General features: G+C 37.3%; 1 protein-coding gene across 5 annotated transcripts in view; it reads right to left on the reverse strand.

Annotated features, from left to right (window-relative positions):
* Nucleotides 1–25,420, reverse strand: part of CENPI (centromere protein I) — a 47,919-nt gene that overhangs the window by 21,630 nt on the left and 869 nt on the right. For all 5 annotated transcript variants that reach the window (XM_033849573.2, XM_019932249.3, XM_033849574.2 and 2 more), the window contains exons 2-12: nucleotides 24,247–24,482; nucleotides 23,487–23,624; nucleotides 19,277–19,395; nucleotides 18,888–18,995; nucleotides 7,990–8,038; nucleotides 7,678–7,724; nucleotides 3,792–3,881; nucleotides 3,325–3,447; nucleotides 2,924–3,091; nucleotides 2,654–2,774; nucleotides 1,431–1,522 (exon numbers count right to left, since the gene is read on the reverse strand). In XM_033849573.2, the coding sequence (XP_033705464.1) occupies nucleotides 1,431–1,522; nucleotides 2,654–2,774; nucleotides 2,924–3,091; nucleotides 3,325–3,447; nucleotides 3,792–3,881; nucleotides 7,678–7,724; nucleotides 7,990–8,038; nucleotides 18,888–18,995; nucleotides 19,277–19,395; nucleotides 23,487–23,624; nucleotides 24,247–24,469 (1,278 nt within the window). In that variant the 5' untranslated portion in view covers nucleotides 24,470–24,482. The remainder of the gene's footprint in view (nucleotides 1–1,430; nucleotides 1,523–2,653; nucleotides 2,775–2,923; nucleotides 3,092–3,324; nucleotides 3,448–3,791; nucleotides 3,882–7,677; nucleotides 7,725–7,989; nucleotides 8,039–18,887; nucleotides 18,996–19,276; nucleotides 19,396–23,486; nucleotides 23,625–24,246; nucleotides 24,483–25,420) is intronic.

Raw genomic sequence — 25,420 nt, forward strand, 5'->3', positions numbered from 1 at the left:
CTCTGTTTTTACCAGAGTGAAGATCCAGGGTTTTCCCTTTTAACTTTGTCGTCCTGAGCCTTACATAGTGGCGTGCACCAAGACTCTATTCTGGACCTTCTTTTCATGACATGAATTCTGTGGACAATCTCATCTATAACATAGCTAAAACCACCACCTATATCATGAGGAGTCCAAAATTTCTGCATCTCTAGCCCAAATCTCACTCCTGAGCTCTAGGCTCATTATCTAACTGCCTACTGGACCTCTTAGATATCCCACAGGCATCTTTCAAATCAAATATATCTTTCCTTCCTAGCCTGCTTTTCTTATATTCCCATCATCATCCTCCCAAGCAGGAAATCTAAAAAATCAACCTAAATTCATCCTTTTATCCTCACCACCATTATCCACACCCAACTTCTAATTCAATGGTTTCACACCATACCCTTAAGATTTATTCAACAAACATTTATTGAGAATCTCTTTTGTATCAGGTACCAAGTTGAACACCCATACGTGAAGAAAATTTAGACATGGTTCCCACCTGTCCACAGCTCATAATGTGTGGAAAAACAGATGCTGAAAGTACCACGATACAGGTAAACACAGAGAGCTAAGGAAGCACGTAGAACAAACATCTAACCCAGACTGAGTAAAGGCTTCTTGATGGTGCTGATATCTGAGTGGCAGCTTAAAAGTATAACTCAGGGTTACCCAGGCCAAATAATTAATTGGCTGGAACATATTTGACAATCAAAAAATGTTTGTTGATTATAAGGACACAAGTAGTGACCCTATGAGATTTATCTTACTGGCTAATTCAATTAATTTAATGCATTCAATTACATCTTCAGTTTGTTCTCTTAAATTATAGACCTTTCTCTCTTTTTTGGGGGGGTAGGGGGCTCACGGGATTTTAGTTCCCTGACCAGGGATTGAACACAGGCCCTCGGCAGTGAGAGCGCCGGAGTCCTAACCACTGGACAGCTAGGGAATTCCCTATACCTTTCTCTCTTATTTGCATAATTTAACAAATTCTTTCTTCAAATCCAACAGTACAAAGATAAACGACAGTGCAACTTGGCTCTATTTATAATGAATTTTGAATTGAATAAATATTGTTTACAAAAGATGTCAAGCACTAAAGAAAAGGTTTTTAATGGATATCTAAATAAATTAAAAAGTGGTGGGACTTACCTGGTAGTCCAGTGGCTAAGACTTCACGCTCCCAATGCAGGGGGCCTGGGTTCGATCCCTGGGTTCGATCCCTGGGTTCGATCTAGTTCGTCAGGGAACTAGATCCTACATGCCTCAACTAAGAGTTCGCATGCCACAACTAAAGATCCTGCATGCCGCAACTAAAACCCAGCGCAGCTCAATAAATAAATATATATATATATATATATTTTTTAAATGGTGAAGTGTGTAGGAAACAAGCAGAATCTTACTTGTAAGAAGCATTCTGCCTTGAGGATAGTGTCCAGGAAGTTGGTAAATTCTTTTCCATGTTCATAATTATTCACCTTGTACCAAATACATTCTGGAACAAAAATATTAAACATAAGGCTCCGGTTGCACAACACTAAAAACTACACAAAACATAACCACCACAACTCTAAAGTGACAAATAAATGACAAATATAAACAAGCTATCTGTCTCATACATCCTAGCCAACTCACACTGGAGACTATAATATATATGTGGAAGTGATAGTGTGATGTTTCTCAAGAACTTGGTAATATAGGGGGAAAGCTTACGGTGAAAAAATAAACTAGTAAATGTTACATATAATGAATGTGATTAGCTTTATGCCACACAGTAATCCAAAAGACTGTAAGTGTATGAATTAAAAGTTTGAGAATGCCTAAACTTCAATTAGGGTGAGCTGGGGGTAATCTAAGGGTGGCAGAACTTTAGTTAGTGGAAATCTAACAAACTGTATCATATCCTATGTAAAGAAAGACTGAGTAGGAAAAGGAGAGTTATCCTGGAACCAACTAAAACTGACCTTAAACACTTGAAGAGTCAGGATTTACTTATCCAGGAAAGAAATAATCTGGTGAACTCAATACTATGTTTAGAGAAATCGACCTCCTTGGAGGAATGAAATGATCAGGCTTTACTATGGCCTGGATGAAAAACTCCCTCACTGCCTTTTCCTTCAGTTCTACAATTAAGAAACTTTCTGATGACTAATGTGGCCCCCATATATATTGATAGCAGAGAGGAGCTATTCTAGTCAGCAAACATGAAAATTTTGGTCACCAGAATTACTTCTATTATGAAATAAAAAGTTGACATTCTGGCTTACACAACAGTCTCTGAGTTTGGTTAGCATTAATCTGATGGTTCTGGGGGCTTAACAGCAAGTTTCTGAACATACAAAGATGAAGAGGCCTTGGACTGTGACAGTCATCAAAGTAGAGCCACCCAGTGAGTTTTGGTGGCCATCCAGCAGTGTTTCCTTAACAATACACCTCCTTTCTTACTACCCCTTAAAATTACAACAGCAGCAGCATTCAGGCTCTGAATACATGATTACCAGAAAAATAATTACAGCATATGAAGGCTCCTCCTGTCTAGAAGTTGGCACCCTTTTAAAAGAAACCCATTTGTAAACCATCTTATTCCTTCTTCATTCATCTAACACTTCTAAGTATCAATTTTTACCTTCTTGTAATGTTTGACTCAACCAGTGATAGAGCCTCAGTAAGACTGACTCATCTCTGACACAGTTAATATAGTGTAGTAGCAGAGAGTTGTTCAGCACTGCGCCCATCTGAGAAGGCAGCTGCAAAGACAGAACAATCGGTCAACTGTAAGTATATAAAAAGGAGATCAGAGCAACAAGGAAATCATCAGATAGGAAATATATAACAAAAATAAAGGCCATGAAGATCAAATGGAAAATGCAAATAAGCACATGGTCCAGTCACATACCTCTAAGCAATGGATGTTCTGTAAGAGTTGAGGGAAGCTTTTAAGCTGTTCCAGTGGAAATGATCCATTGCTACTGAAATAATCAGAAAGATTCATCCCCTTTTTCCCACTTTCTTTACTGTAGTTACGGGAATTTAGCACTGGTATAACTGAGTGAGAATTCCATTTCTAAAAAAGAAAGATAATAAAACAATCTATCAATGGACTAAGCAGATTACAAACTATAAATGTAAAAGCACTTGTTAAGGTGGTTTAATGAATGGAGTCTGAATATAGTTTGCATAGAATACTGGGTAATTAAAATGTACTTAAATATTTATAATCTCTTCCAACATCTGAATGGTTATTGTTTGAATTTAATAAAAGAATACTGCAAGTCACTTGGGGTTTTAGATACTTACTCTTTTTATAGGATGGACATTAGCTAACATCAACTTTAGAGGTTCTGGAGGAAGTCCCTGATTCCTTTGCCTCACAGCAAGTAGAGCTGTCTTCCACAGATTCTCTGAATTCTTAAAATAGATCTATAAATTTGAATGTAAAGTACACGAGAGGAGGTATCCATAAGTCGGAGCAGCATAAAACCTAAAACTCTTCATTAATTGAAAGTATATTAATTATGAAATATTTTACACCCATGCAAATCCATTTAAGTTTTTTTTTCTAATCAGGAATCTATTACATTGAATGGAATACATTGAATGGAATCAAAATGAAGTGCTAATCCCTAAAAACACTCAGAAACAGCGCCACAATATTAGATCTTAAAACAGTATGCTGTAAACATTTTAGTCCAAATCTATAAATTAACTTACTCAAAACAACATATTTCTATCTCAATATGACTTACTGCTCCTTAATCCCTTACCTTCTTCCTCATAGGCAAAGATACAGAAATCAAAGTAGGAACAAAGAATTTATATAGTGACAACAAAGCCTGGAGATGAGGCTGCATTCCCTGAAATAAAATAAGAGTTTCAATTTTCAATTCTGTGGCCAGTAAGAAAAAAAAAGTAACAATAAAATAAAAAGATTAAACATATATTCAGACCCTAATTTTATTATGTGATATAGCTATAGGAAGATGCTATAGAAAATCAAGGAATAGAAACTCAAACATTTAAATCAACTATCATAAAGCAACCCTCGCCAACTTGTCATCTTCTCTTTTGTGACCTTTTTCCATATTTTACTTCTTCCTTATATTTTCTCTCTTCTTCTCTGCCCGTGCCTTAGGCTTACCAGTCATATCTGCTAGCATGGCTTACTCTCACTGGTATAATACTCAGGACTCAAAGTTTACTCATTCTTGATTTAGACAGGAAGGTGGAAGGACAAAAAGGGAAGCCAAGAAAACAGAGCAAAGGAAATATTAATACCTTAGCATCATGATCCTTGGAAAATTCACTAGGATATCTAACAATTAGTATGCAGAAGTCAAACAGCTTGATATAACTGAAGTCTTTACAAAAACATTAATTTTATGACAGAAGTCCTTACTGCTGGATACCTGTGTTTGATATATCTGGCTATCCAGAGGAAGCATACCACTAAAATTCCAAGGAAGAAACCGAACTGTTTTATTATATTACTATTTTATTGAATCAACTACTATACAAAATAAGGAAGGCAGAAAATGGGGATTAGAAATACAGTATTCCTATTTTATAATAGCTTCCTGAAATTAAATTTATGATAACAAAACCAAAATGACCCAGGCTATCTATGCTGAAATATCTTCTGATCTCTGTACTCATTATCAATTAGCACCAGAGTGTTTGCTTTGAGTTGGAATGTTTTTGAAAGAGCAAATACTTAGGAGTGGAGAGACCTTTAGAACTTATTGTCTAGTTAACTAAACCTATCTTTATTGTTAAAAAGTTAACACTTTCTTAAAAGAAAGAGAGAGAGAGACTTCCAGTTAAACATGGCATACTGAACATACATGTTTAATTCTGGGTCCTCATAAAGCCCCACTAAAAAGTAAAGGAATGGAAAAATGCATAAAGCACAAGTTCAAAGAGAACAAGAAGGCAGACAATAGCACATGTGAGGTCTCAACAAGATTTTGGAACCTCAAATGAAGATGGACAAACAATAATCAATTTAGCAGAATAGAGAAAACGAAAGCTAAGGCAGCAACAGAAAAAGCCTCAAAAGCAGCAGATTCATGCTTGAGAACTCCCAGAAAGGCTCAGAAATTTGAGGGAAATTGCACTTCTGTTTTTCAGCCCTCTTGCACCTCTGAAAAGTGGAGGTGCAAGAGGGCTGAAAAACAGAAGGACTGGTTGAAAGCCTACATAAGAAGCAGTTAGAACCCCAAATTCCTTCACTACACTGGCAAACATCAGGGTTTTACTCACTGAAGATAAAAGCTGGACTCATACAGTTTGCAGAACTGAGGGAGTGTACCAGAACCTATCCCCAATCTTTTCTACTGCTTAAGTCCCAGAGTGCTAGTAGCCAGGTTTATAGCCCTGTGGCAAGTAATTTTACATGTCAACTTTGCTGGGCCATGGGGTGCCCAAATCAAATGTTCTGGGTGTTTCTGATGAGATTAACATTTAAATGGGTGGACTCTTGAGTAAAGCAGACTACCCACCATAATGTGGGTGGGCCTCATTCAATCAGTTGAAGGCCTATACAGAACAAAAAGACTAGCTCCCCCAAGCAAGAGAGTATTCTCCACCAGACTGCCGACTGCCGATGAACTCAAACTGGAACATCAGCTCTCCTGGATCTCCAGCCTGCAGGCCCACCCTACAGATGTTGGACTTATGAGTCTCTATAATCTTGTGAGCCAATCCCTTATAAAAATCTTTCTCTATATATACACACATCCTAGTGGTTCTGTTTCTCTGGAGAAGCCTGACGAATACAACCCCTAGTCAGGAAACAGGAGAATTTTTATTTTATTTTATTTTATTTTATTTATTTATTTTTTGGCTGCGTTGGGTCTTCGTTGTTGCACATGGGCTTTCTCTAGTTGAGGCGATCAGGGGCTACTCTTTGTTGAGGTGCGCAGGCTCTAGGCACACAGGCTCAGTAGTTGTGGCACACGGGCTTAGTTGCTCCGCGGCATGGGGGACCTTCCCAGACCAGGGCTCGAACCCGTGTCCCCTGCATTGGCAGGCGGATTCTTAACCACTGCGCCACCAGGGAAGTCCCCAGGAGAATTTCTTAGGAAAAATGACACCATCATCTGGGGAATTTCCCAATGAAACATCAAGATCCTACAATGAACAAGTCCTGCTCACGTACACAAGTTTCCAATGACCATTTTAGTGCTTTATTATTAAATATGGGCAAACAATGTTTACCAGGTATTTGAGGAAAGCATCTACCATGAAAGACCAAACAAACAAGAAAGGAACTCCCCCTTCCTTTTCCAAAGACTGCTCTCAAAGGGCCTGGTGCATATAAGATAACAACGTGCCTGCTCCACTTCCCACCATTCATGCTTGCCACCAGAAAGACAATTTCTCTGTTCTGTGTCCATCATGATGGGAAGTTATGGGGCACGGATGGGTATAGAGGGGACACATACCTCTGCAGGTATCAAAAATTCACATACCCAATACATTTGCTTACATGGGCTGATTATGCCTGTTACCATTTTACATGTTCAGTTACATGTGAGCATGGCTATGTCTTCTAGGCTCGGTATTGCTGGATGTGATCAAAGTCACCAAAATCCAGCTTATCAAAACAATTTTATGAATGTATCTTTATAAATAGGCATTGATAATGGGGTAATTTAGTAATGTACTATATAGAATATTAATAATGAAGCCATATATTTAATGTCTGGGTTAAAAATTTTTAGACACTGTACTGAGTCATTTTTTTAACTTGAACATATACTTGTCTCAGTTAATACAAATCAACAAGATGTTATTTATGGTAAGATTTTCTTATTCCATTGAATTGTTTTGCTGTTAACATGGAAAAATGTATATCGTTTTCATAATTTCTATTAATGTGAAATAAAATTAAATTTGGACAAAAACATTATCATTACTATGCTCAGAGAGCTACGAGAATATACTGTACCCAGAGAGCCAAAATAGGAAGCTATAAAACAAGAACAATCATTGAATTGTACCAACAGGAAACCTCACAATGGAGAAGCACACATGTGCGCATGTGTTTGTATTTTTCATGAAATTTGAATGCCTCTACATAGGTTACGCAGGCTTCAACAGTTAGGCATAGGCACTACAACTTCCTATTGTTTTACACCCAAAGCTTCACAGACTTCTGTTACCTGGCAGGTATAGTGGAAATAACAATGCAAGAGAGCTGTAAGGACAAGAGATAAAAGTCAGGGAATATACTGAAGTTTAAGTATCCAGAAAAGAATGCTTTCCTAGATCACAGCCACAGAATAAATAAGCTAGTCACTTTAATAAAATAAAGTAGTCATTTTTGACTACTCCCTAACACTTATTTTCCAGCCATACCAACCCAGTTCCGTAAACGGTTTCTGCTATTTGGTATCGACCTGGCTTTGCTCATGCTGTTCCCTCTGCCAAGAGTGCCCTTCTCTTCTTTCTTGGCCTAGTTAAATTCTACTCACCATCACCACTCCTCCTTGACCCCAGTCTGATTCTGATTTTTTATTTTGTTGACTGAGCTCCCCAGGCAATTAAGTTCCTTGAAGGTAATGACGCATTCGATTTTACATCCGCAAAGCCTAGCTCGGTACCTAGCACAAAGTACACTGGCCAGTCTTAAGTCTTTTCAGTACTCACCATTTTGGCCTGAAGATCAAGCAGTTTTCTCACACGAAATGGTTTGACTAGAAAAGGTAAAGAAAAGAATTACTAGTCTGTGGTTCAGAATAAAAAGAAACCTTGTTCAGATAGCTTCTCCTTACAACACATTAAGAATATAATTACGCTGTTCAGTTAAGCCATTAAGCAGATGCTCTTAGATAAAAGTACTAAAAAGAAATCCCACAAAACCTTGTCATAGAACTAATGCTAACAGTTAACTTTATAAAGGCCGATACAAATGCTAATTCCACAGAGTGAATGTAATACAATTGGAATGAAAATACTCACCATTTTCTTTTTTGGTAAGTAAATACAACAAATGGCAGACATAAGGGCACTGTCAAAATATAAAAAATAAAAGAAAAAAATGACAATATATCTTGAACAGAGCAACAATGCATTTTCCTCAAATGTCAATCTTATACTAAGAAAAAAGGCTTTGGGACTTCATTGAACAATAGTTTTACAAAGCTTCTCTTTTTCATACTAAATAGTAGTGATAAAAAAAACAATAGTTTTAATTGGCATCCCTTTATGCCATTTTAAAGTTATTTTTGGAATACAACGACAATGCAGACAATTTGAAAACCAGAAAAAGATTCTTCTACCTAACAAAAATTCATGTATTCCTTCTAGTAGGTCCATATTTATTAAGATACAAACTTAAAATTTTTATCCTGATTTCCCACTTAAAAGTGTTTTCCCATGTTACTTGGTCTTCAAAATGATCATTTTCAATGATCTTAATATTCCAGTGAGTGGATATACCAGAATTTAATTAATCATTTAGCCCTCAGTTTGGCAAATATCACATAATAAATTTGTTAAACTACTAAATGATTCCTTGGTTCCCTTATACCACTTCATTTTGAGCGTCCATTTGTTGAGGTTTTATTCTAGATCAGGGGTCAGCAAACTACAGTCCACCTGTTTTTGCAAATCAAGCTTTACTGGAACACAGCCGCAGTCACTCATTTATGTATTGGCCATGGCTGCTTTCTCACTACAACAGCAGAGCTGAGCAGTTGTGACACAGACTGAGTGGCCTGCAAAGCCTAAGATATTCACTATCTGGCCCTTTACAGGAAAAGTTTGCTGATACCTGTTCTAGAAGAAAACTAGAGTAGAATATCTTCAGGACCAGAGGGTGGCAGTGTTTTTCTTTCATTAAAAAAAAATGATAACCATAAAATAAAACATAAAAAAACCCAATAAATTAGAGTTCATTAAATTAAGAATATCTGTTTATCAGACAAGGAAATAATACTCTATTGGAGGGATGGGTAAACAACAACCTGTGGGTCAAATCCAGCCCACTGCTGGTTATTGTGAATAAAGTTTTATTGGAACACAGTCATTCATTTATGTATTTACTGTCTGTAGCTGCTTTTGCACTACACCAGCAGAGTGAGTACTTGTGACAGTATGGCACTCAAACCTAAATATTTACTACCTGGCCCTTTAAGAAAAAAATTGCCAATACCTGCTTTAAACGTTAGGAAACTGAAAAAGTAAATTATTAAATAGGACTAGAGAAGGCAACAAAAGCAAAGATTTTCTTTAAACAAACTCAAATTTAGTAGTCTTGATTCTAAACTTTGAAGTACAGCATTCCATATTGCCACTCCTTTACTTAGAAATGGGTTGATAAAGAATGAACATACTTGTAATAAGTGTGGATTTATATATAGGGTCTTCTTGTTTTTAAGGAAAGAATACATGTTATGACCAAGTCTGCCACATTGTACACAAAATATAGTAACTTTCAGTAAAAAAAAAACAAAAAACAAAAGAAACTCACTGCCTCACATCCCTAGGATATGAACCATTAGCAATACTGTTTATCATGTTGGGTATGAAACGAGTGCCACCCTAGGTCCCAGCATTCTATCTGACATTCTCCTTTAATCACATCTAGAAAGGAAAAATTCATGTGCATCTAAGACTTTACAATTGCTTTTCTGACAAATAGTTAACCACCACATCTCAGTCACTACAGAGTCAGGCGCCTGCCAAGTTGTGACTTTTAATGCTTTTAAAAGTTAGGATCCCTATTTCTTGATCTGGCTGATATTTATACAAATATGTTCGGTTTATAAAAATTAATTGAGCTGATAACTTATAAGTAATTTTGTGTATGTATACTTCAGTAAGTATTTTTTAAAAGATAGAAAAAAAGAAAAGAAAAAGAAAAAAAGCAGGCCCCCTTCCCCTCTGCCATGCTGAGCAAGAAACTCTCTAGTCAGCATCATGAAAACTACTCAAGTATATTGCAATTATTTGACAAACATTTATGAATAGCTCCTATTCATTCATTCACTCATGAAACAAGTACTTATTAAGCAGTGGATAAAACAGACAAAAAGGTCTGCTCTTATGAAGTTTACAATACTAAATACCTGGGTTATAAGAGGCTCAGTCCCTGCCTGGAAGAACTCCTAAGTATGTATCCAAAAGAATTCTAAGCAGGGACTTGTACAGGCACTTGCATGCCAACGTTTACTGCAGCATTATTCATGTTAGCCAAAAGATAGAAACAACCCAAGGGTTCATCAACAGATAATGGATAAACAAAATGTGGTATAAACATACAATGGAATACTATTCAGCCATAAAAATGAAGTTCTGACACATGCTATAACATGGATGAACTTTGAAGACACGCTAAGTGAAAGAAGCCAGACACAAAAGGACAAATACTGGATGATTCCACTTATATGAGGCACCTAGAATAGGCAAATTCATAGACAGAAAGTAGATTAGAGGTTCCCAGGGGCTGGGTGGAGGAGGAATGGGGAGTTATTGCTTACTGGCTAGAGAGTTTCTGTTTATGGTAATACAAAAGTTTTGAAAATAGATAGCAGTGATGGTTGCACAACATTATGAATGCAATTAATAACAATTAATAACACAAAAATTAATAACACTTAAAAATTTATAACCATTAATAACACTTAAAATAGTTAAAATGGTAAATTTTACATTATGGAAAAAAGATAACAGGTTAAAAGAATGAAGTACTCATACATGCTGACAACATGGCTGAATCTTGAAAGCATTATGCTAAGTAAAAGAAGCCAGTCAAAAAAGACCCCATATTAGGGACTTCCCTGGCGGTCCAGTGGTTAAGACTCCGTGCTTCCACTCTAGGGAACCTGGGTTTGATCTCTGGTTGGGGAACTAGGATCCTGCATGCTGCGCAGGGCAGCCAAAAACAAAAAGAAAAGAAAAAGAAAAAAAGACCCCATATTGTATGATTCCATTTATGTGAAATGTCCAGAATAGGCAAATCTCTAAAGACACAAAATAGATTAAGAGTTGCTTAAGAACCTCTAAATAGGAAGATGGGGGTGATAGCTAAAAGGTATGAGTTTTTTTTAATAAAGTGAAAGAATGTCACAATAAAGCAAGTCACATGACTTTTTTGGTTTCCCAAGAGGTATGAGATTTTTGAGGTGATGAAAATGTTCTAAAACTGACTCTGTTCATGGTTGAACATATCTGTGAACATACTAAAAACCAGTGGATTTTACTTTGAGTGGACTGTATGGTATGTGAGTTACATCTCAACAAAGCTGTTTTAAAAAAGTATCCAGCGAGAAAAGAAATGACATACTACAATTAGACTGATTCGACAACAATGGAAAGGAGGTGCCAGTGCAATATTGTCAATGTCCTGAGAGAATTTCACTGTCACCCTAGAGTTCTACACACAGCAGAACCAATTTTCAAGAGCAAGGGCATAGTAAAGATATTTTTAGGCAAAGATTTTACTGAAAGAATATTCTAGAAAATGAACTCGATTGAAGGTCTGAGATGCAAAAACAAATGATGAGCAAAGATATTGGCAAATATGTGGGCAAATCTAGACAAACACCAACTGTGAAGAAAATAATGTCTACTGTATGTGTATGTGGAGGAGGATGGAGAAGAAAGAGCCAGAACTAAAAACAGATAATAGCATATAATCTGGGAGGGGTGTGATCAGAGTTAAAGCATTCTAAGGTCCTTGTATCATTCAAGATGAAGGTAAAGATATTAGTTACCTTTAGACTTTAAGAAAAAAAATTAAAAATTTAAACTGAGAACATTATAAAGTTATTAATTCATTAAAAAATAATAAACCCATTATATGCTAGATGACATATTTTATGAAAAATAACTACATTTTCCAAACAAAAGAAAAACAGTAAGAAGGATGACACTGTTTTACATTTTACACTATATATGCATGTTAAAATAGGTACAATAACAGCTAAAACAACACACACAGAATGTGTAATTTCCAACCAAGAATGGGGGAAAACCACAATCAATCCAAAATAAGAGGGATGAGGGAAAGAATCAGAAAAAAGCAGATCATTTAGAAAGCTCAAAATAAGATATTGATATTTCAATTCATTTCTACTGTATCAACAATCACTACAAAAGTAAATAAACTAATTTTCCAGGTAAAAGTGAAAATCATCAGACAGGATTTAAAAATAAAATCTAGTTATATGCTATTGAAAAGAGGCATCTAAGGGATTTCCCTGGTGGTCCAGCGGTAAAGAATCTGCCTTCCAATGCAGGGGATGCAGGTTCGATCCCTGGTTGGGGAGCTAAGATCCCACATGCCATGGGGCAACAAAGCCCACACTGTGAGCCTCAAAGAGACAGCCTGCCCAAGTGCCACAAACTACAAAGCCCATGTGCTCTGGACCCTGTGCGCCACAACTACAGAGCCCACACACCCTGGAGCCCGCGCCACAACTAAAGAGAAGCCCGCGCACCACAACGAAGAGCCCGTGCTGCAACGAAAGATCCCACGTGCCGCAACTAAGACCTGATGCAGCCAAAAATATAAAAAGAAAATAGTTTTTTAAAAATAAATAAATAAAAGGGGCATCTAAGACATGAGGGCAAAAGAAGATTTTTCAAAAAACCAAAAGATGGTAATATACCAAGCAATATACTAGCCAATGTCAATATCAAACGAAATGACTAAAACAAAAAGCATTTCTAACAAAGGGCAACTCCATGATAAAGGTTTGATTCAGCAGGACAATATATGAAAACTATAATTGTGCATATACCTAATAATAGACTCAAAATATATAAAGTAAAATTTGACAGAACTTTAAAGGAAAACTAACAAATCTGCCTTCATAGTGGGAGATTTTCAACATACCTCCCTCTATAATTGATAAATGGGCAGCAACAACAATAAATCCATAAGGATAGAGAAAATTTCAATTCCAATAACCTTCATCCCCTCACACTACTTCACCAACTCACCCCATTGTCACTCTGAATCTTGTCATCACATTGAACCACCCCCTCCTGAAATCTTAAACTCCACTGCTACAATTTCTATTATTCCAGTTTTTAAACCCAATACATTTCCTGAATGTCACCAAGGCATCCTGAACCTCAGCTGCGTGTGCTCCCCATCTGCCCTGTTTTGTCTTCACCTTCTCCCTTTTCTCTCTAGACTTTCTGATCCATCGGCAGTCACTCTCTCGCCTCCTTGTCCCACCCTGGAGAAATTACCTATCACAAATTCGTGCTCCCTAAACTCATCTGGTCCTTCAGAACTGTGTCTCTAACCTCCTATTTCTATTTCCACCGAAAGCTATTTCAAAATGTATACTCTCTCCTCAAACATAATATTCTATCTTCCCATCCTCATTCTCAGCAGAAGACCTTGCCTCCTACTTAAGTGAAACTTTGAGAAAAAAAATCACTAAAACCACTGGCCAGGAATTCCCTCAATCATCTCCCTTACTAACCCACAAACGTATTGACATCAACACCCATGTCTCTTCCTGTTGAAAACAAATTCCTATGACTTTAACCCTGATCCCCAGTCTTATTTTGCTACCTCTCCTTTATACTCACATGGAACTCTGTGGATACTATCACAGGATTTATTCACACTGTACTTATCTTCTCTCCTACTACATTTAAAGACCTTCAAGGCTCAGCCTCTTACTAGATAGCTTACCTTAGCCAAGTTATGTAACTTTTCCAAGCCTCAGTTGTCTCATCTCTAAAATGGGAATATCATTTTCCATAAATTCTGGCTCTAGTCACGTGACTCTGGGTAATTATTTGACTTCTCTGTGCCTCAGCTTCCTCATCTCTAAAATGGGGATAAAAGTGTATACCACAGGGCTTCCCTGGTGGCGCAGTGGTTGGGAGTCGCCTGCCGATGTAGGGGACGCGGGTTCGTGCCCCAGTCCGGGAGGATCCCACGTGCTGTGGAGCGGCTGGGCCCGTGAGCCATGGCCGCTGAGCCTGCGCATCCGGAGCCTGTGCTCCGCGGTGGGAGAGGCCACAACAGTGAGAGGCCTGCATACCACAAAGAAAAAAAAAAAAGTGTATACCACATAAGGCTCGCAAGAGGTTCATGTGAGTTAAAACCACTTCTTATCTAGTGTGTGTTTTACACTTACAACACATTTCAGTTTGGCCTAGCCACATTCCCAGTGCTCACTTAGTCAAATGAAGTTAGTGGCTACTATACTGGTAGCACAAGTGTAGAAAACAGTAGGTGCTCAATAAATTTTTTTTTAGAATACTGATGTAAGAAAAGAACTTTCAGACCCTCAGAACTGGGAAAAAAATATTTTACATAGTCTAACATTTCTTTCTCTACATTTTAACATCTCTGAAAACAGAACTAATCCTAAAATCCATATCATGTGATAGCTTTAATGGCAGCATTCTATTGTAATGGTTCATAAGATAATGATGCATCTTAACACTAATGGCATCTTAGAGATGATGAAATACTGTGTATATAAAGTATACTAGTGCCTGGCATATAAGCCTCATATAATTTAACTATATGAGGCTTATAGTTAACTTATTCTAACTCATATTTGTATTTCTAATACTAGTTCAATGCCATTCATATTATGTGGTTAATAAATGTTCATTGAGTGAATTTCTAAAGGATGTAGCCTCAAACTTTGTACATCTAAAGCCAAACATATTATATTCCTTCCAAAACTACCTCCATTTCACAAATTCCCTTTTACGGTCAAAGGTACCATCATTCTGAGTCATGCTGCCTTAAAAACTTGGATCTTCATCTCTTGACCCTTCCCTTAATCCAATATAGGTAGCAAGTCAATTCTTCCTTTACAATTTCCCCTAAAATTTGTCCTTTCAATTTTTCATTCCCCTTAGTCTAGGATAGTGATTCTCAAACTTTTTGGTCTTGGGACTCTTTACATTCTTAAAAATTAGAGGACCCCAAAGAGCTTTTGTTTATCTGGTTTATATCTGTTGATATTTACCATATAAGAAACTAAAACTCGGAAATTTTTAAATGTTTACTAACTCATTTAAAAAATAAGCCCAGGGCTTCCCTGGTGGCGCAGTGGTTGAGAGTCCGCCTGCCGATGCAAGGGACACGGGTTCGTGCCCCGGTCCGGGAGGATCCCACGTGCCGCAGAGCGGCTGGGCCCGTGAGCCATGGCCGCTGAGCCTGCGCGTCTGGAGCCTGTGCTCCGCAGCGGGAGAGGCCACAGCGGTGAGAGGCCTGCGTACTGCAAAAAATAAAAATAAAAATAAGCCCATCACATGCTAACAATAAATGAAATATTTTATGAAAAATAACTATATTTTCCCCAAAAATGACTTAGAGTGACACAGTTTTACATTTCTACAAATTTCTTTAATGTTTCTGACTTAATAGAATACAGCTGGATTCTCTGCTTCTGCATTAAATCCGCTACAATATGTTGTTCTGATTGAAGTACATGAAGAAAAGCCAGCCTCACACAGATATGTAGTTGGAGAAGAAAGTAATATTTTAATAGCCTTTTCAGAAAATCGCGGATATTAGTCTTTGATACTTCACTAAAACTTGGTAAGTGATAGCCTCTTAGGGAACAGCTGCAATGTGGAATCTGAAATCTTATCAATGAACCGTCTTTGTACTCTGTTCCATTAAAATTCATTGATATATCTTACACTTTGGATGGCTCTTTTACCCATGCATAATTTCATAATATCATACTTGATAATTTGGAAATTAGCTATACCAAGCTTCCAAATATTGACACATTTCATTATACAATATCTAAAAATCACATTCATTAATATTGCTACCATCCTCATCAGGAAAGTCTTTAAGTATTGGGAAGCTGTCAAGTTCACAGTGGCAGATACAAATTTTCCAAACTTGTAATTTTCGCTTAAAAGCTCAAATTTTATCACTGGCAAAAAACAGTGCCAGTTGTTTTCTTTGAAATGACCAGCTCACTTTGTTCATTTTCAAGAAAACATCTGCCAAATACCCAAGTCTGAATAACCACATTTTATATGTCAGTCACTCTTTGAAGTAAAAATGGTATTCTGTGAAAAAAGCAGCTGGTTTAGCTCACAACTCAATCACACAAGTGCTTTTCCTCAGGACAACTGTTGTACTTTAGTATGCAGAAGGGATTTATTTGTACTTCCCATTTCATCAAACATAATATTAAAGATGTGTCTCACAGGTTGAAGTTTAATATAATTAATGAAGTAATTTTTACTGCTTCATTTGGGACAGTATTAAGTGAAACTAGCATTTTTGTTTTTTACTGCAGTGAAGAACACAATGACCACTAGTACAGTCTGGCCCCACTGCCCTTATTTGTGCTAAGGCGCCAGCAGTTTTATCCACCATCAGTACAAATGTCAACACAGTGAAAATAGCTAATAACATCTTGATATTGCTATAAAGATAACTTGAACCACTGAGACCTCCTGAAAGGTTCTCAGGGAGCCTCAAGGGGTCCACAGAGCGTATCTGAGAACTGCTAGTTTAGGATGTCATCATCAAGTTAGTCTCCTAATTAGTTTTCCTGACTCTAGCCTCCATCATAATTCATAATGTTTGGCACTACTAGATACAGCTTCCTACAGTGTTGCTTTCAACATGTTCTGCCCCAAGTTTTTCAGTGATTTCCCCACTGGATATAGGATAAAGTTCAAATTCCTTACCATCACATTTAAAGACCTCTACAATTTTTCCTCACCCAACTTTTTCAGCCTTACCACCCACCACTGCTTGACACCAATTGTAATTAAGTCAATCTGATCTATTTAAGGTCTCTTGAAATACAATTTACACAGTTCACAACTTTGCTTGAAATATTCCTGTCATATCAAACATCAAATCTCAAATCCTACTCAACCTTCACGGCCTAGCTCAATGCCTACATACTTTATGATGCTTTTTCTAATCACTCTGGTTTACAGTGTTCTTTCCTTCCTGGGAATATCACAGCAATTATTATCCTCGTGTTAACATATACTGTCTTTGATAATTTAACTTATACATTATTTAACTTTATCTGCTTTCCTTAGTCCCCCAACTGGATTATAAACCCCTGGAATATGGAAGCTCTCTGCTAAACTTTGAATCTTCTACATTGCCTCGATCAATGCAATGAACACAGTCAATTTTTTAAAAATGAAATCAATGAATGAATTCCCTTTCCAGAAGCAAGAGGAATTCAGTTAGATGAATGGTTCACATGGTCTGTGAACTACTGATGGTCCTTGAAAGTCCTCCATGTGGACAGTAGATTGATTTCTTAGAGTTATTAACGTTTTCAATGGGAATAATTATGCTATTTTATCAAAATCAGCCCATTGGCATCTCATGAAAAGTAATCCTCTCCTCATTAATTCTGATGAGGTTTTCACAGTGTTAATCAAGAAACTGGAAACCATAAACAAGACCAAAAGACAACCCTCAGAATGGGAGAAAATATTTGCAAATGAAGCAACTGACAAAGGATTAATATCCAAAATTTACAAGCAGCTCATGAAGCTCAATAACAAAAAAACAAACAACCCAATCCAAAAATGGGCAGAAGACCTAAATAGACGTTTCTCCAAAGAAGATATACAGATTGCCAACAAACACATGAAAGAATGCTCAACATCATTAATCATTAGAGAAATGCAAATCAAAACTACAATGAGATATCATCTCACACCGGTCAGAATGGCCATCATCAAAAAATCTACAAACAATAAATGCTGGAGAGAGTGTGGAGAAAAGGAAACACTCTTGCACTGCTGGTGGGAATGTGAATTGGTACAGCCACTATGGAGAACAGTATGGAGGTTCCTTAAAAAACTACAAATAGAACTACCACATGACCCAGCAATCCCACTACTGGGCATATACCCTGAGAAAACCATAATTCAAAAAGAGTCATGTACCAAAATATTCACTGCAGCTCTATTTACAATAGCCCGGAGATGGAAGCAACCTAAGTGTCCATCATCAGATGAATGGATAAAGGAGACGTGGCACATATATACAATGCAATATTACTCAGCCATAAAAAGAAACGAAATTGAGTTATTTTTAGTGAGGTGGATAGACCTAGAGTCTGTCATACAGAGTGAAGTAAATCAGAAAGAGAAAGACAAATACCGTATGCTAATACATATATATGGAATCTAAGGGGAAGAAATGTCATGAAGAACCTAGGGGTAAGATAGGAATAAAGACACAGACCTACTAGAGAATGGACTTGAGGATATGGGGAGGGGGAAGGGTAAGCTGTGACAAAGTGAGAGAGTGGCATGGACATATATACACTACCAAATGTAAAATAGATAGCTAGTGGGAAGCAGCCGCATAGCACAGGGAGATCAGCTAGGTGGTTTGTGACCACCTAGAGGAGTGGGATAGGGAGGGTGGGAGGGAGGGAGACGCAAGAGGGAAGAGATATGGGAACATATGTATATGTATAACTGATTCACTTTGTTATAAAGCAGAAACTAACACACCATTGTAAAGCAATTATACTCCAATAAAGATGTTAAAAAAAAGAAAAAAGAAACTGTACAATAAGTGACTCAAAGGACCCTGTTGAAGTGGTTTAAAAGGGAAAAGGTGGCAATCATTGCTCTAGATCAGCAAAGAGACTCCAATGTGAACTCAATTCTATCTGTTAGAATTATTTCCTTAAAAAAGATATAAAGCAAATGCATTAAAAATTTTATTTGTTAAACTGAGAGACAGGTGTAAAGATGTTTTTTATGTTACTCTTTATACTTTTCTATGTGTTTCATATATTTTAAAATAAGTAAGGAAAGTGGTGTGGCACTTTGAAGCACATATGGTGCATCGATATACAAGCGCGTACCATTTGATCGATGCATGATGCTGTCCAATTTTTACTTACCAGTGCATCATCTTGCAATGAAGCAAAAAAGAAGCCATAGAGTAAGTTAATTTGCTCCTTGTGATCAATGAAGTCAAACATTGCAACCAGCCAACGATAAAAAAGTACCTATTGAGAGACAAAATGCTTATCTTTAGAGAAATATAACTTGCAGAGAGCTTAATTTCCCCCTCAGGGCTGTTTTAGAAGCCTCTAGCACAAAGAAGGATAATAAATTTTATCTCTCAGTAAAAATTTCTGTTTGAACAGACTCCTTGCATCAAGCTACATTGTTCCAAAACTACAGGCTTTGCACAAAAGGCCACTGCCATTACTCCATAAGTGGCTCTTCCTTGCCAGCCCTTAAGTAGTTCTGAAGGACTTACCATCAAAGTGTTTAAAAAGATTACCTTGGTGCTACCAGAACACTTGCCAACACAAAGCCAAGAGACCGCCGTAACCACAGAATCTTCTGATATTAGAGTTGCTGGAATCATACACTTGAATATCCGAGTGTTTACAGCACTCCCTGGAAAGCAGACAAACTCTAAATCAAACTACATTTTGGGATCTTGACTGTTTCCTTACTATTATTAACTCTTAGTCCTAAAAAGTTCACTTCACATTGAAGGCAATAAAATAATATTCAATATCTCTTATCATCATTATAAAACATAGTTTGAAACAAAAATGTACCTTTAACTTTTAATATAAACTATAAAGCAAATTCTTTGGTTCTAATATTTTTATCTAACAAGGGAGGATGAGTACAGGATTTCTTCTTGGCATGATGAAAATGTTTGGAAATTAGATAGTGGTGATGGTTGCACAACTCTATGAATATGCTAAAAAAAAAAAAAACCTGAATTGTATGCTTCAAAAGGGTGAATTTTATGGTACGTGAATTACACCTCAAAAGAAGTCTTTTACTCCTAGGAAAATTTCAAGGACTTTTTAAAATAGCATAATAGATTCTGGTTTATTTAAAGCTACTCTAAGATATCTTGCATGAGCTGCTACATTTAAGGATAAATAGATATATTTCTAGTCTCCATTCCCCCCCCAAAAGTGGGAAGGATAGCAGAATCAAACAACTATACTATTAGCTGGTAGTAATATCATTCTATATTGGTCCAATCTTTCCATCATACTCTCTTGGCTTCTATGCTATCCTCCCATCTGCTAATAGAAGTGAGTTTGCAAGTAGTTTTGTGTATACCCTATGTCAACTTCTGCTTATTAAGGCTTCAATAATTAAATATACATGTATATCATCAATTTCTTTTTGTATTTAAACATTGTTTTATTCGCATTATACAGTGGTGATCACAACCATTCACTGGAAAAAACAGTGTTCTCAACTTCTCATGCAAGTAGAAGCCTCAACAATATCTTGGATACATGTGTCTTTAACCACTGTTTTACAGGTATTATAGCGTGGTAATCACATCCATTCAGTATAACACCGTTCTCAATTTCTCCCACAAGTAGCATTCTTAGAAACATACAGGTCTTTAAACGCTGTCTTACATGCATTATAGCATGGTGATCACATCCATTCACCAAGATAACACTGTTCTTAACTTCGCCTGCAAGTAGCATTCTCAGAAACATCTTATACATCTTTTCTTTTCCTACTAGTGTAGACCTCTTATTTTTTTAATAAAAACTGTATATATTTAAGATGCACAACATGATGATATGATATAATCAGCCCTCCATATCCATATGGATATGGATAAGATGCACCTGTGGATTCAACCAACCACAGACAGAAAATATTCGTTTAAAAAAAATTCCAGAAAGTTCCAAAAAACAAAACTTGAATTAGCCACACAAGACAACTATTTACGTGGCATTTACATTGTATTTACAGCTATTTACATAGTGTTTACATTGTATTAGGTATTATAAGTAATCTAGAGATGATTTAAAGTATATAGGAGGATGTGTGTAGGTTATATGCAAATATTACGCCATTTTATCAAGGGATTTGAGCATCCTAGGATTTTTGTATCCGCAGGGGGTCCTGGAACCAACACCCGGCAGATACTATATACCTATATATAATAAAATGACTACTACAGTCAAGTTAATTAACATTTTATCTCCTCACATAGTTACCATTCTTTGTGTGTGGTAAGAGCACATGAAATCTATTCTCTTGCAAATTTCCAGTATTCTATACAATATTACTAACTATAGTCATCATGTTGTACATCAGATCTCTAGATTTATATATCCTACATAACTTCAATATATCTCATCAATTCCTACCCCATCATTCTGTGGAGAAGAAAGGAAGCAGGGATGGCAGGTAATGAATCACAAGAATAAAAATCTCTGCTTTCCAGTCTCATGGTATCTTGTTTTTACTCCTCTCTTCTCCCCTACTCCCATCCCCCAACCCTTGTAAAGTTTACAACAGTCTGACCGCTAACACTTTACACATGTACCAAATTCAAAGGGAGAATTCAATATAGACTCTATTCTTACTTCCCAGTGACTTTTCAATTACTAAAGAGTCCAAAGTCCCTTTGTACCTAATTATGACATTTCTAGCACACCTGCCCCTCAATATGTATTTCAACTTAGCAAAAGAGCTACATATAAAGATCTGGTAGTGATGGTGGATATCACAGAAATAACTAAAAGGAGAAAAGCAATTAATGAGGCTACATATAATGTCACCAAATTCCAGCTCAACAGAAAAACGAAATTAGACTAGAAAGCCAGAGATTATTTTTTAAATTGTTACATACAAGTTTCTAACTCTGAGGCATGCATTTTGAAACATGCATGCATTTGCAATAAGACCTGGCAAACATCACAAAAACCTTCTAAACATTAATTTCTGAGATATCAAAAAAGAAAAGAGAAATTCCAAAATAGAAAACATCTGTACATTCTATACATGTTTTAAGGGGAGAAGGGATAGATAGAATTGTTCTCGATAAACACTAATCAGTTAAATATGAATTCCTAGAAATTTGTCAAAACCAATTTGAAACCACTTAGAAGAAGACCAATTTTATTAGGTCAAATTTAACTTTGTAGGAAAACAAAGAGAACTAATCAGGTAAAAATAGAGAACTAGGGACTTCCCTGGTGGCACAGTGGTTAAGAACCCGCCTGCCAATGCAGGGGACATGGGTTTGAGCCCCGGTCCAGGAAGATCCCACATGCTGTGGAGCAACGAAGCCCATGCACCACAACTACTGAGCCTGTGCTCTAGAGTCCATGAGCCACAACTACTGAGCCCGCGTGCCACAACTACTGAAGCCCATGCACCTAGAGCCCGTGCTCCGCAACAAGAGAAGCCACTGCAATGAGAAGCCCGTGCACTGCAACGAAGAGTAGCCCCCACTCGCTGCAACTAGAGAAAAGCCTGCACGCAGCAACAAAGACCCAACACAGACAAAAATAAATAAATAAAATTTTTTTTAAATATAGAGAAGTAAAATTCCTGGAAGTCATATACTGAATTTGGCTAGTAATGTGTTGTCTCTCTCTCTCAGACACACACACACACACACACACACACACACACACACACACACACACCTGCAAACATGATAGGGTATGCACAAAGGAACCCAATATGCAAGGGCTAGAAAATGGTATATAAAGTATTCAATTTTGATAGGTGTCTTAATTTAAAAAAAAAAAGGAGAAAACCCAGTAGCAGTGTGGTGCAGCATAAACACTAGAAGGGGAGTTAGGAGATCTGAGTTCCCCAGTTCTAGCTCTGAGATTAAGCAAGTCTCTTTAACCACTCTGGGCTTTAGTTTCCTCACCTTTAAAATGAGAATGTTCAAGGGCTAAAATACTCTCTAAGTCTAAATTTGGGTGAGGGTAGGTAAAAAGGTTCTTCTCAAGTAAAAAGAATAATGGACAGATATTATTTCTTTCTAAGAATCTCCCCCCACTGCCATTACAAATGAACTTAGAACAGAAAAGGAAGCATTGGCACAAAAGAAAAAGCATCTTGACTATTAAGGCCACAGAGACTGGAATGGAGACAGTATCAACAGGGACTTGCCATAGATAAGTGAACCTAAAGGCAATAAAATAGACCAAGTGATCTCTTAATGTGCCTTCTGGCAACACTATTTAAATTATTATCTATCCTTCCTAAGAGAAATACTAAAAATGGCTCCCATGTATTTGGTGACAAGAATTCATTTTATTGGGGCTTCCCTGGTGGCGCAGTGGTTGAGAGTCCGCCTGATGCAGGGGACGTGGGTTTGTGCCCCGGTCCAGGAGGATCCCACATGCCGCGGAGCGGCTGGGCCCGTGAGCCATGGCCGCTGAGCCTGTGCATCCGGAGCCTGTAGCTCCGCAATGGAAGAGGCCACAACAGTGAGAGGCCCATTTTATTTGTAAAGATATGTGATAACTAGCCATTTTCAGCATATGCACATAGAAACTTTTAGTTCATAAGGTAGTCTGAACACAAGAAAGGCCCATCTTATTGATATAATCTTATCAGATTGGTTTTATGAAGAGAATAGGAAAATACATAGTTCTTTAACTGCAGCTGATTCCAATCAACAATCTAATTCAAAGTCTGAAAGGCAAAACAAATAGCAAACTGAAAAATTTATCCCCTTGACATACCAAATTTGCCACTGAGTGCCACATTTAATAGAATGTCGATTCCTTCTGGAGCTAAACCATTCTTCCATGCCACATTTTCCACAGTTTTCAAGTGTTTCTCCAAGGTTTTATCTTTACTCTGTGAAGTTTTAATGGAACCTGGAAGAGGAACAGTATTAAATAGTGAGGATTTTAAAACTCTCTCACTCCTCAGCCTCAACAGTTACAAATTAGGATTCTTCAAAGGAATAGCTTTACGTAAAAGATGTCTTCCTAAAAACCCTTCAAAGCCTTTAAAACCCTTGAATACTTCACAGCAAAGCAGGAAAACTGAATCCTGCCCTGGCTTCTCTGCTCTAAACTAACTAAAAGCACTGAACTTAGACTAAGCTGTTTCAAAAACTAGGGCAGTGGTTCCCAAACTTTGCTGCACATTGGAATCACCTAAGGAGCCATTAAAAAATCCCAATGCCTAGCTTGTATCCCATACCAATAAAATCAGAAAGTCTAAGAGTGGATGCCAGGTACCAGTGGGTTTTAAAGATTCTCGGGAAATCCCAATGTGTAACAGTTTGGAAACCACTCTGCCAGGAACATGCTTTGTTGCTATATTCCTAGTACCTAGCATATTGATACGTAGTAAGGGCTCAATAAATGTCCATTAAATAAACAAAAATCACAAATGAGCAAAAATATGCTTTCCTTTAAAAATCCTTAAGAAAAAAAGTCTGAATATTTTTAAAGGAATAGGACTTAACATAAGGAAAACAATCTGTGTTACCTTTCTCAAAGTATGTCAGTGCTATTTGCAGAGCGCCTTCTGCTTGATCATCAGCACGTTCATAATCTTCCACTGGATTGTTTTGTCCATGTTTCGAGATGCTCTTTGAGTCACTTAGGTCCTCTGTTACTTTCCAGGCTGAGAGTGTAGTCTGATAGCTATTACTACCTTGTGAAGTCCTCTTTCGTGCCTGAGAGTTCTTAACTTTCCGTTGAAGTGACATTACTGCACGTGTTCTATACAGAAACAAGTGTCAAGTTACCATTAACCAGCCAAACTGTCCCTTCCTTTTTACTCCACAAAGACAGGGATCACACATGCCTGTATTCCCACATTTAGTACAGAGGACCTAGCATACAAGTACACAATAAAAAAACTGACAGCAATCCAGGCAACAAAAGCTATAGGTTAACTTTCTCAAAAAGCCCTTGACCTAAATAGGAACAGAAATGACTCTCCAAGGTAACATTCACTAGCCGGCCTTGTGAGGGGAAAAAAACAGTAAGAGTACAGGCAACATAACAAATTCTCTTAAAAGGGCTATATCACATAAGTGAGTCCAAAACTAATCCATCTCATGAACTCAATGTTACTTTCTCCGCTCCTATTTTTCTCCACCCTGCCTTGATTTTGCTTTTAATCTTTAATACTGCCTGCTTTGTCAGTGCTAAGTTAAAGACAAACTGGTGGCCAAACTAAGGATTCTCAGAACAGAAACATGCCCCGATAATTCACTTATTCAATAAATAATTACTGAGCATCATCTACAATATATGCCACGCACAATTCTACTCACCAGGGATAAAATAACAAAACAGTCAAGGTCTGTGCTCTCATGAAACTTATGGGGGTGGAGTGAAGAGGAGCTGTGAGAGTCAATAAATAAGTAAATAATAGTGAACATAATATACAGTGATGTCATAGAAAAGAGGTGGGGGTGAGAAGCTACTTTGGAATAAGTGTTCAGAGAATGCCTCTCTGATGTGAACTGTAAGCTGAGATTTGAATGCCAGGAGGAACCAACCATGTTAAGAGCTGGTGGAAGGGTATTTCATGGAGAGGAAAGAACAAGATATGCTAAGACCTTAAAGCAAGAGCTCTGTGTGTTAAAGAAACAGCAACAACACCAGTAAGAGGCGAGGGTCGGTGGGGGTAGTAGCATGAAAGAGGTACA

This window comes from Tursiops truncatus, chromosome X (assembly GCF_011762595.2).
Source record: "Tursiops truncatus isolate mTurTru1 chromosome X, mTurTru1.mat.Y, whole genome shotgun sequence".
NCBI lineage: Eukaryota > Metazoa > Chordata > Mammalia > Artiodactyla > Delphinidae > Tursiops > Tursiops truncatus.